General features: G+C 36.2%; 1 protein-coding gene across 1 annotated transcript in view; it reads left to right on the top strand.

Annotated features, from left to right (window-relative positions):
- The window catches only part of LOC124775823 (RNA pseudouridylate synthase domain-containing protein 2-like), a 1,015,654-nt gene that overhangs the window by 981,414 nt on the left and 21,900 nt on the right, over positions 1-12,340 (top strand). Inside the window, exon 10 of the mRNA XM_047250655.1 lies at positions 11,189-11,401. Coding sequence (XP_047106611.1) covers positions 11,189-11,401 — 213 coding nt within the window. The remainder of the gene's footprint in view (positions 1-11,188; positions 11,402-12,340) is intronic.

Genomic DNA, 12,340 nt, shown 5'->3' with positions numbered 1-12,340 from the left:
GCCTGAGACTGCAGTCTGTGTGTGTGTGTGTGTGTGTGTGTGTGTGTGTGTGTGTATTGTTGTTGAAGGCCAGTGGCTGAAAACTTTAATTTTTTAATTTTGAAAGTCTTTTTTTTGTGTCTATCATGACTCAGCATCTCTGCTGTATGGTGATTAGCAACTTTCCATCTCATAATATTGTCACATTCCTTCCTGGATTTTCCATTATTTGATATTTCTAACATTCTTTTTCATTGTGCTGCCTGTCTCTGAGTCAGTGCCTCCTCTATGTGGTGAGTAGCAATCTATCCTTTCCACGTTGTTGTAATTACATGGATGTAATGACAGGTGCCTTTTTCCCAATTGATACTTTTTACATGTGTGATTAATTACCTCATAATAGAGGATGTCTGTGTTTAAACATATAATAGGTAACTTAAAACATTTTTTTACACACCCAATACACCTCAATATGCACACCTTTAGTGGCACAACAGATATCTAATCTCTATTCCACTTGTCTTCGAGTATTTTGCAGCATTGCAGGTGTTACATTTGCAGTAGATGCATATCTGGTAGATCATGAAATGGTGTCTGGTACACCTGAATCTTCATAAAACTCCACAGAAAAAAGAATCAAGTGACATAATGTCTTGGCTTTCAGGGGGTCAAGAAATTGGTGGGCTGCCTCTCCCAATCCACCAATCTGGGAACTTGTGATTGAAGATTTCCCCTCAGTGTTCACAAAATGCCATGGTGTGTAATCTTGTTGAAAGATTACATGGCAAAGTAGTTGTGACACTACTTATAGCTCCAACATGTCTATGTACATTGTTGCATTAACTGTAGGTTCTACAAAGAGGGAATGGGCCGATAACCCTCCCCTTCAACAATCCACACTGCACACTGAGAGTCACATTCTTATCCTATTAGTCTTGGGGGTTCAGTTCCCCATTTGTGGCAGATGTGCATATTTACCATGCTGGGAGTATGGAATGTAGCCTAATCCAAGAAAAAGATGAAATCAAGAAATTCTTCATTTTTATCCATTTTTTGCAAGAATTGTCTCTGTGAATGCCTACGGTCTCAATCTGTTCTCAGGCTTGATATTGTGACAAAGCTGGAGTTTGTATGCCCATAGGCACAACCTTTAACGGACAGCGTCATTTATACCGTCAAATGAGGTAACTGGAACTGCCTGCTTGGTTGTCTGACTGACTTATGGGGGCTCTGCTGGAAAGATGTGCAGATTAATTGAACAGAAGCTTTTGGAACTGCATGCTTGATGTGGTGGGACAACATTGAAAGTAAATTCCCAGTTTGCCGAAGCTGCTTGTCCCATTTCTTGATTGTTACGTAAGTGGGAACATTGTCAGTTGGTTGCAGTCCACACTCACGCCAAAAACGATGTTGTAGCAGTGTAACAGATTTAGCTGCCCATGAGAAAGCAAAACAGATCACCTTCTACCCTGGAGTTCATATGGCCACTGATGCGTATTTATGTACAAAGCAGTTACACCCATGTGCGCACAGTGCCAACTGCTGCAAGTAAACACAGAAAATCATTTTAAGTTACCACACTTGTAGAACCAAACCACCAATAAATATCTCAATTATGTCTCATGTTATTATGCATTATATTGTTATATGTTTAACCCAAACACTGTGTATGTGTAGTAAATGAAAGTTAACATATTAAATTACCTTATTGATTCTGGTTGCAAATGTCCTGACCCTAACTCTGCAGTCAGCTTTCTTGCAGTCTTTTTTAGTATATTGTTCAAGAAATGTGATTCTTTTAAATGCAATATGTTTCACTAACAAATATTATCACATCACCCCCCCCTCCCCCCCCCCCCCACCCCCCCCACCCCCCACTCCCTCCCCCAACCTTGTATCGTTGCCCGTAGTAACAGGTTGCTAAAACCAAACCTTCTAATTTGTGATACACAATTTTACTAGATTTCAGTCTATTTTTGGGTGCTGCTATTAGATGTGGGGAATATTCACCCACAAAAACTTGCAGCAAACTGAGCTAGTTACTGCAACAATGCACATTTAGGCACATTATCCTAAGTGGCACTGATCTTTTTGTTCAACTTGAATTCTGTATGAATCACAGCATTTTGAGGTAAAAGATTCTGAATCAGTTGACACTGCAGTGACAAGTTACTCATTTCTAGGCCTGCATCTTTATCAGTATAGGGTTCATTCACATCAAAGATGTCTAATTTAACCCTGTCATGTTGCTTCTTGCACATAAAAGAAAACTTTCTGGAGATTGGCTAGAGTAGGTTCTTCTTTTTCACACAGTTTACCACAGAGTCCCACTATCTGTTTACTAACTTTAGCTTTTCCTTTTGTTTAAATGAAATCTATGCCTGGCAGGTTCTTCGCGATACATTTTGCTTGTACTGCACATGATTAAATTTTTTGTACAGTTTCCATAGCTCAGAAATGTAGCACTCAATTATTTATTAACACATGACAGCTGAGGCAGATTGTATTGTACTGGAACATTTGTTATGATGACATATTGTATAATTTTGGTAGCATCTTCTTGTACCTTCTGAATGTAGACTTTCTCTCATTCCTATAGACATGATTACAGTGTGGTGCTAGTATCTTTTTGCTTCACTCTTTATCATAAGATTCATTGTGTGTAGTTTTGTGTACCTTTTTTCCCAGTACTACAAATGGATTCAGTGACACAGATGTAAGAACAAAATTTACATTTTAGTTGCCTTTGTTATTTTCTTTGGTTTATACCACTCTTTCTGCGTCAAAAGGTCATTGCAGGCGAAATGATGTCCCTACATGAATTATCTGAACTTGATAAGCTCACTGGACAAAAGATTACAGCTGGCTCAGTCATCATGTCATGTGCTCAGCTACATTTACATTTCAAACAGACATTGTACGTAAACATGCATTAATGTGAGGATGTGACAGAGTAGCAAAAAGGGACAATTGTGTTTGGCCATGCCCTGAAGTTGATGGATTTGTTGATGTTGCACACAGACTGTTCAGTGTGTCTACAAGCACACTGAAGTGTGTCTACAAGCACACTGCCACAAAACACGTCGGTATTGTGGTTGGAAAAGATCCTGACTGAGAGGGATTGGAGATGCATTTCACAGCTTGTGAATCAAAATTGCTTCCAAACCTAACAGGAATTTCTGCAAGCAGTGAATGAAGGTCCATCACAACCTGTTAGAGAGAGAACATCGTGATAGGAGCTGCATGCAATGAACACTTGGGAGTCAGTCACTTCACAAGAGGCCATTGATCACTCAAGCACATAAAGATAACAATAGCTAACTTGAAATTCATAGAAAATCTGTGGGGCATGATAGAAAATGGTAAAATGCTTCGATTACATCCTCATCGAGTGGCCTAACCTGGATGTGACATATCTACACAACCATGTGGAGCCACTTCTTAAATGAATCCAGGTGATTATCAAGTCCAGGGGAAGAATTACGTGGCATTAATGATGCTTGTGATGATTTCTCTAAGGTGGAACAATTTTTTGTTAAGTGAGCTTAAATAAATGAATGGTGAACCGATTATGTCTGAACCTAAAACATAAAATTAGAACTTTTATTTTCAGACAGTACTATGTAACTGTGATTTAACAATTTATTTTATTTATTTCAGTAGAACAATCTTTTAAAGCTAATCTGTGACTGACAAAGAACACTTGACTACATTACTGTCCAAAACATTTTAGAAAATGGCTTACCCAGAGAGAATGTCTGTTAATTGTGGGTATATGCAGATTCTTCCTTCATTTTGACAAAGGATAGAGTGCTGCACTGCATATAGTGAAGATGTTTACACACACACACACACACACACACACACACACACAAAAATCAGATCTGGCCGCAGTAGCCAGAGACAGTGGTGCGTTGTCTTATTCAGAAAAAGGTCTTTTGGCCAAAAGCTTACTTTTTTAGCATCTTTTTGCTGTGCCTGTCTATGACTCAACATCTTCACTATTTTGTGAGTAGCAATATATCCTTTTCATAATATTGTCATTATTCCATCTTGGATTTTTCATTTCTTTATTTTGGTATTCCTGGGAAACTACCCTTGGCTAATTACTAAATATACCACTTTAGCAGGAGTACATATTTTCTAGTATCATGCTGAAAATAACGTCAACCCCATAAAAACTTTTGCTTTGGAGACTTCATCATTTTCCTTACCCATCTGGAGGTAAACTTAATTTCACTGCCTGTATTTTCTGTGTATTGATTCCCAGCTCATCCTAGTTACTTCAAACAGCCACATCTTTAAATCTCCTGTGCCTATGTGGGCTTCAATTCTACAGAAATGTTTAGCAACACATACTGGATACTCGTCATTTCCATGATGTCAAACATTTTTCAATTAGTGTTTTATTATTATTTTGTGAGACTCAGAGCCTGGGGTAAGCCTTTCTACTTGAAACCATTCTGTTGATTGTATGTCAAAGGTGAAGGCATTAAACTCTTTCTTGTAGATGATTGTGATGAGCAGGTAGAATGTTTTTTTTTTTTGTGATGACTGGGGAAAAAGGATGTCTGCATGTAAACTACTCCTTTTAAACAGTGTGAAGTAGGTTCCCAGGCCAGTCTCCCCATACAGCAGTGCCACTTGCTTTTACTTCATAAGAGACTGCAGAGAGCTTTGGAATCTTAATGCATGTTGTTAGTGCATATTTTTGTGATCTGGGACTTCATGTCAGCATTTTTTCTTCTCCAAAGTGGCCAAATACTGATGTTAAAATATTTCCACCACCACCAAGATTTGAGTGTGTTAGCAGCTACATCTATAAGATGGTAATGGAAAGCCCCAGTAGAATGTAAAAAAAAAAAAAAAATTGAGAGTAAAGGTATCAACTCACCAAGCAGTAGAGGCATTGAGTTGTCAACACACATGGTAAACAAGATGGAAAACTTTGCTAGCTTTTTCAAGCTGGAATGCACCCCCCTCCCGGGCGCGCGCACTCTCACGCGCGCACGCACTCGAACGCACACACACACACACACACACACACACACACACACACACACACACCTCCACAGCTACGGCTACATTGTGCCATACATTTTGCATGTGCGTATTTTTACATGTGCACACACACCATTAAAAAAATAATAAAATAAATAAATAAATAACCTAGCAAAGTTTTCAGTCTTGTTTATGTATGTCAACAACTCAATGTGTCTACTACTCATTGAGTTGTTGTTACCCCTCCATTTAAAAAAAAATTCACATCTGGAAGATGGTTATATAATGCTGAAACTTTTCATGGCACACTATTTAAATAACTTTGTCACATATTCTTTCTTTTAAAAAATCTGCAATAATGTCATCATAACTCAGTTACTCACATTTGCATCAACTGTGGGGCCAGTATAATCTTGCAATTAGTTAGGTTAGTTAGTTTCATGTTCCATGTATCGTTTCACTATAAATCATAAGACATTTTGCATTCACATTTCAAATTAGTTTGTAAATATGGCTACATGCTGAACATTTATAAGATTTGTTTTTTGTTGTATTATTATTATTATTAAATATACAGATGTGACTTATTAATTCCTATCCACAACCTTTTACAAATTGAAATGATAGAAATTCTTCTATGGACTAGAGGGAGTTGTCAAGGAGAAACTTTTTCAGTTTTTTTCATATTTTGTTTTGCTGTCTGTCATACATTTTGTATCACTGGGTAAGTGATCAAAATTTTTAGTCGCAACATTGTGTGCCTCTTTTGTGCCAAAAACAACATTAATGTGCAGTAATGAATGTCATTTTTCCCTCGGGTATTGTAGTTATGTACATTATTGTTCCTTTTGAACTGAAGTGCATTATTTACAACAAATGTTATGAGGGAGTTAATATACTGTGAATCAGTATACGGACCCCAACTCCTTAAACAGATGTCTACAAGATTTTCATAGGTGAGCACAACATATTATACTTACAGCTCATTTTTGAGCTATGAAGACTTTTTTTCTTAAAGATTAGCTACCCACAGCATTAATCCATATGAAGTTATTGAATGAAAACACACAAAATATGTCAACTTACTGATTTGTGTCTCCCTAATATTTACAATGTTTCTAAGTGCAAATGTGGCTGAACTAAGTTGTTTTAGGAGTTTCAAAATGTGGTTTTTTTGGTTTTCATTCTTATCAGTATAGACACTGAAAAATGTTAAAGTTTCCACTGTATTTATAATTTCCTCACCATGTGTTACACTAATCATTGGTGTAGTACTGTTAGATGTGCAGAACTGAATATGTTGTATCTTTTTAAAATTGAGAGTGAGACAATTCGCAGAAAACCAATGATAGTGTTAAGGAGATTGTTTCCATTTTTTCTGTTGCTGGACTGATTACGATAGTAGTGTCATCTGCAAAAAGAACTAACTATGCTTGTTGTATATTAGACAGAAGATCATTTACACATATGAGGAACAATGGTCGACCTAAGATTGAGCCTCCAGGAACTCCATTTGTGATTTTTTCCCAGTCACAAGAATCTCCCCTCATTACATTTGTTGAATCTCTCTAAGGATCCAGTTTCTTTACAGGGCTGTTTATGTCCTTTTTGATTAGCTTATGTGACAAGCTAGTTTTGGTCTGAATTTATCATGGATAAATTAAATTTTATGTCACCATTTGGTTCATAATAAATTCCATCTCAGGTCATCTCTTGTAAATTATTCTTAAAAACTTTTTACTGCATTTATTAATTATTCTAACTGATTTCCACTGAGGATAGCTATACTGTAAGGCACTATCTCGTTCATCCTAATTGATTGTGCATAATGATCAGATAGACCATTTGTTATTGGGCATACAGTTATTTCCTTGCTTTGAGCTTCATCAAGAAAACATTATCAATTAGAGACCTGCTATATTTATCCACCTGTGTCGAAAAGTTAATATCTGAGATTAAATTTAGAATCCAAATAAGGTTTCTGAATAATTTTCCTATCATAATCTAAAATACTATGTAAAAACAAATCATTGTTCAACATTGTTACTGAAAATCTCAAAAGGTTATTAGGAAAAAAACTTGAAAAGTTCATTGACTGGTTTACTTCACATTTTTACAGGGCACTTTAATACTTCTTGGTCAGCTGTAGGATACATATTTTCCTAATGTATTGGTATATAAATTTACCTTTAAAATCTATACTACTATTTAAAGACAAATCAATGTTTAACGTTGTTACCAAATATTTCAAACAGCTCTTGATCGATTTACTTCGAAACACTATTACAAAAAAACTCGAAAAGTTTTTGAACGAATTACTTCAGACTTTTAAATGATACTCTAATGAACATTCAGATGGACCTAGGCTGCACGTTTTTTATATATAAGGTATGTAACAATATAGAAAGAGGAAATACTGTTAGCAAAACTCTGGAAAAGTTCTTGTCTGATTTATTTAAAATTTTTACACAATATTTTAATAAAAATTTGGATGGACGAAGGTTGTATTTTTTTTTTAAACAACAATGTGCAAGTTTTCTGTTATAACCGACTGCGAAAAGGAAAATGCTGGGCTTTGCTGTAGAATGTATGGTTTCTTTTATTTCTCTTAGTCTGTTTTAAATGTGATACCAAAGTATTTAAACCTTTAGACAAACCATTTCACCCACATATATTCTTTTTCCTTAACTACAATTTTAATCCAAAGTAGTATACTCAACTATGTGTTATGTGCTATTTTGTCTTCTTCTTCACAGTCAGTTTGAACAGGAAAGTTGCTTTTATGGCTTATCAGCTTATAATTAGAATACTGTTATGGAATCTGAATCATCTGAAACTTGGTAATCCTACCCATTTGCATATTAATACTGCGAAATACTGTCACTGAAGCTATTGCCCTCGCAGATCCAGCAGCAGAGTGGTGTACGAGGGCTATCCACAAAGTACATTATGTTTTGGAATTAAAAATAAATAAAGTATTGGAAATTTTTTTTATTATATATAGATGAAAGCCACACTTAAATACTACTTTTCTACATAGTTGCCATTTAAAATTAAGGCACTTATCTTAGCGATGGACAAGCTTGGAAATTCCTTCGTCATAAAATTTGGCCGCCTACGCCTTCAACTACGTGGTTACCTCTTCTTGAAGCTGTGCGTCGTCATCAAAATGCTGCATAGCCAACCACTTCTTCATTGCTGGGAGTAAGTGGAAGTCACTCGGTGCCAGGTCGGGACTGTACGGCGGATGAGGAAACAACTCCCCCTTAAAAGATTCGAGAACTTCATGAGTGGCATTTGCCGTGTGGGCACGAGCGTTGTCGTGAATCAGCAAGATCTTTGAGCCCTGCGCTTGTTTTGTATTGCTCTTCTGAGGTTGTGCAGAGTTTGGCAATACCTTTGAGAGTTTATTGTAGTGCCTCTTTCCAGGAAATCCACAAAAATCACACCTTTTCTGTCCAAAAAGATAGTCGCCACATGGTTGAAGGCGCAGGCGGCCGAATTTTACGACGAAGGAATTTCCAAGCTCGTCCATCGCTACGATAAGTGCCTAATTTAAATGGCAACTATGTAGAAAAGTAGTATTTAAGTGTGGCTTTCATCTGTATATAATAAAAAAATTTCCAATACTTTATTTATTTTTAATTCCAAAACGTAATGTAGTTTGTGGATAGCCCTCGTATATACCAATGATCCTAACCAATTTACTTGTTTATTTTAAGCAGTTTCAATTCCCAATCAGTGTTTCATTGGCAATAACAATAGAGAAGACTCAAACTCAGTGAGAGAGGTTAGAGGAAATGGACATAGAAAGATAGAGGAAGCAGATGTAGAGAAGGAGGATGGGGGGATAGAGAGAGAGAGAGAGAGAGAGAGAGAGAGAGAGGGGGGGGGCGGGGGCAGGAGGAGATAGTCAGAGAGAGGGAAAGAAGAAGATTAAGACATATATGCAGTTCACATACAAATTTAGCAATTGCATAGCGTTGCCAGGTTCACTAGTCCTTGGAAAATCTATGCTGAAAACTGCACAGATTATTAACCGATTGCTGCTGTCTGACAGTTAGCATAGTAAGGAAACCAAATTTCTCATAAACAGTTCAAAATTTCCCAGTGGGACTCTACATACAGCTACAATTAAAAATGAACTATTTTTCAGTATTAGTTCACAAGCACACACTTCTGTGTGCTGATCACTAAAAAAAGATCTACTTGTCTCAGTGTTTATGAAGTTGTGTTCTGCCTTAATATATGTAACAACTCATTGTTTTCCCATGTTAGCTCTACACTAGTGAGATAATAGAGTGTAATCTATTGTATTTAACTTCTCTAACTCTGTGATTATTTGGTACCGTCAAATGGGGTGTTTTCAGACATCGGGGCGAATTCGGACAGTATGGCTTATTTGCTCTTTGCTACTGCTTAGAAACAAAGACTTACTTATTTTAACGTCCGTGCACCAGTTATTTTAAGTGCAATATTGCATTTATCACTTTCCACAACTTTTACTTTGTGTCAATTGTTTCCTTAGGTGAATAATTGACAAACAGTCTCAGTGTTAAAAATCCATGCATTATTGTAAAGTGGAAACTTCCTGTTGTTGCGGCGAGCAGCGCACTCAGTAGCTGACAGCATTGAGACAATTTCTGTACAAGTTTGTCTAGTTTCTCATGCAAGGTCATAAAATAATGATGGTTTTTGTAAAACTGTGTACTGTGTGGGGTGATTTCGGACAATGTCAAGAACATATAAGAGCAGGAGAGGTGCTACAGTACGGTGTAATTATGACCCGGAACTTTTAGATAAAGCTGTTCATGATATTCAAAGTGGTAAATTATCATACAGAAAAGCATGTGATTTGTACATTATACCTAAATCAACCCTACAAAATAAAGTGCAGGCAGCACATCCAAAAAAAAAAAAAAAAAGGGGGAGGACAGCCAGTGCTAAATAAAGAAGAAGAAGAAATGTTGAAGTGAGGTATCTTGAGGGCTGCACGTTGGGGATTTCCCTTCACTAATATGGATATTAGTTATTTAGTTAAAGGCTACCTTGATAAATCTGGCCAAAAAGAGAAGTAATTTCATAATAATTTGCCAGGAGAAGTATGGGTGCATTTATTCCTCAAATGGCAGTCAGAAGATTTTTCCGTTTGCTTAAGCAAAAATCTTAAACAAGCTCGTGCAGAAGTGAACAAAGAAACTGTTTATTTAAATTCTTGCAAAATAAAAACTTATCTGTAATATATAAAATTCATTATATCATTCCATATCACTTATTCGTAACAAAGGGCTGCCTTAAAAGGTGTAAAATGTCACCAAAATCAAATAAAAAGCATGTAGAATTTAAAAAAAAGGCAGTAACTCTCCGAATTCGCCCTCTATGTACTGTTACTTTGGACAGAGATTTAAAAAACTTGTGTGTCCGAAATCACCCCAATCCATGGGGTGACTTCAGACACTTTATTCAACTGCCTCAAATAAATATACCTACACATACACTTTCTGGTTCTGGGATATTTTATTCGTTACACATATACCCTACAATTTCCGTAACAATCAGTTTCATCTAAGAATATATACGAAAGTTCCAACGACAAAACCATCCGAAATCACGGTACTCTGATAGGCACAGGATGTCTTATCATTTCAGAGCTCTGTGAATTTTCTAAACACACAAGAAGCTCTTCTACTGTTCTTATGAAATAAGGTAGCTTTGCTTTTATGTGCACTCTTAATCATTTTGTGTGACTTTAAAGTTATTTTGTTTTCTTTTGTAACAGTGAGTACCACAGAATCTAAAGATAGCAGTACAAGTAAGCAAGCTTGGTATGAAATTGTCCATCAGGTCATGAAATGTTCGTTTAGTTCTACAGTCTTCCTTTACTTACTTTAAAACATGTCTTGTCATCAGGAATACTTTCCTTAAATTTGACTTCTTTATTGTTACTGTTCTGAAAGATTTTCATCATCTAGAATCATTCTGCCTTGCTAAGACTATTTTGTAAAATGTTATTCTTTTTTTATTTATTTTACACGACTCGTGTTTCTACTTCTAAAGCATGTTGAATCCATATTCTTTGGTATAAAAATTAAAAAAATGATACATCATTTACTTACATTACAGGTCTGTACCTTAGATCTGTCTTGTAGCCTATTGCAGTAACAAAAGAATTTGCTAACTGCTGTCATCAACTTTGTTTCATTTATAGGTTACCCAGTTGTGAATGATCCTCTTTACAACCACACAGTATTTGGACCAGAAAAAGGCAAAGGCGGAAACATTGGTAAGACAGATGAGGAACTAATAAGAGACCTCATCAACATCCACAACGCCGAAAACTGGCTTGGAATGGATGGAGATTCTGAACTCAGCATGTTCAAACCAATGAAAAGTGAATTAGATGATGGAATTGTGAGCAAAGGTATGTAAACTCTAGTGAAACTGCATTAAGAAACTGTTGTTTCTAAAATTACTTCTAGTATAGTAAACAACTATTACATGGCAAAATTAACAGAACTGTAGCTTTTTAAAGAATTATCTGAGATTTTGTGAGAAAGAGCAAAATGGGAAGAAAACATCACTGGAGTATCTGCTTACAAAAAGAAACTGTGTTTAGAACAGAAAGTAAAATAAACTGTGAATTCAGTTTCCAGATAGTGCATCAGAGAATGAGTCAGAAATAAAGCTGTTTTCAGGTCAAGGAAACTGCTATGAAGTAAAACTGCTGACGAATAAAGATGTATTAAACAAAAACACAGGAACCACAGATCTGTGAGTAGGATGGGTGAAGTCTTAGTTATGTACGGGTGCCATCTAAGGTTAGGTTTTATCAGAGTTAATTTCCTTTTATATGTTTGTTTATATTTCAAGACATAGGCATCAGTGTAATACTTCTGTTGGGCACCTGGCCCAAAACCAGGTATTTTCACAAGTTCGGTAAATCTAGATGGCTACATCTTTTTAAGAGGGATGGAGTAGAGGCATTCATATGCTCCAATACATCACTTAATGTGATAGACACATCCAATAATAATGAAGATAAATGAGTAGAATATATGTTCATAGAGATCAAATCCCTTAACAGGAAGTGCCTGATACGTGACCTCTACAAACCTCCTCAAGTAACCAGGTTTGCCGGCTTCAAAAGTGCTCTTTCAAGTCTCAGATCAATATATGAGCGTATGATTATAGCTGGTGATACTAACATAAATTTTTGACAATAGTCTTTCCAGTGTGAAATTTAAGTAGATGCTTTCTTCTTCAAATGTGTCACTACTTTATCTTGCTCCTATCCATCATACAAGCAGTAGTTACACTCTCATAGATATATTTGTAACAAAATCCTCAAACAGAGTAATTC

This window comes from Schistocerca piceifrons, chromosome 2, assembly GCF_021461385.2.
Source record: "Schistocerca piceifrons isolate TAMUIC-IGC-003096 chromosome 2, iqSchPice1.1, whole genome shotgun sequence".
NCBI classification, from domain to species: Eukaryota; Metazoa; Arthropoda; class Insecta; order Orthoptera; family Acrididae; genus Schistocerca; species Schistocerca piceifrons.
This window is presented reverse-complemented; position numbering and strand designations above follow the sequence as displayed.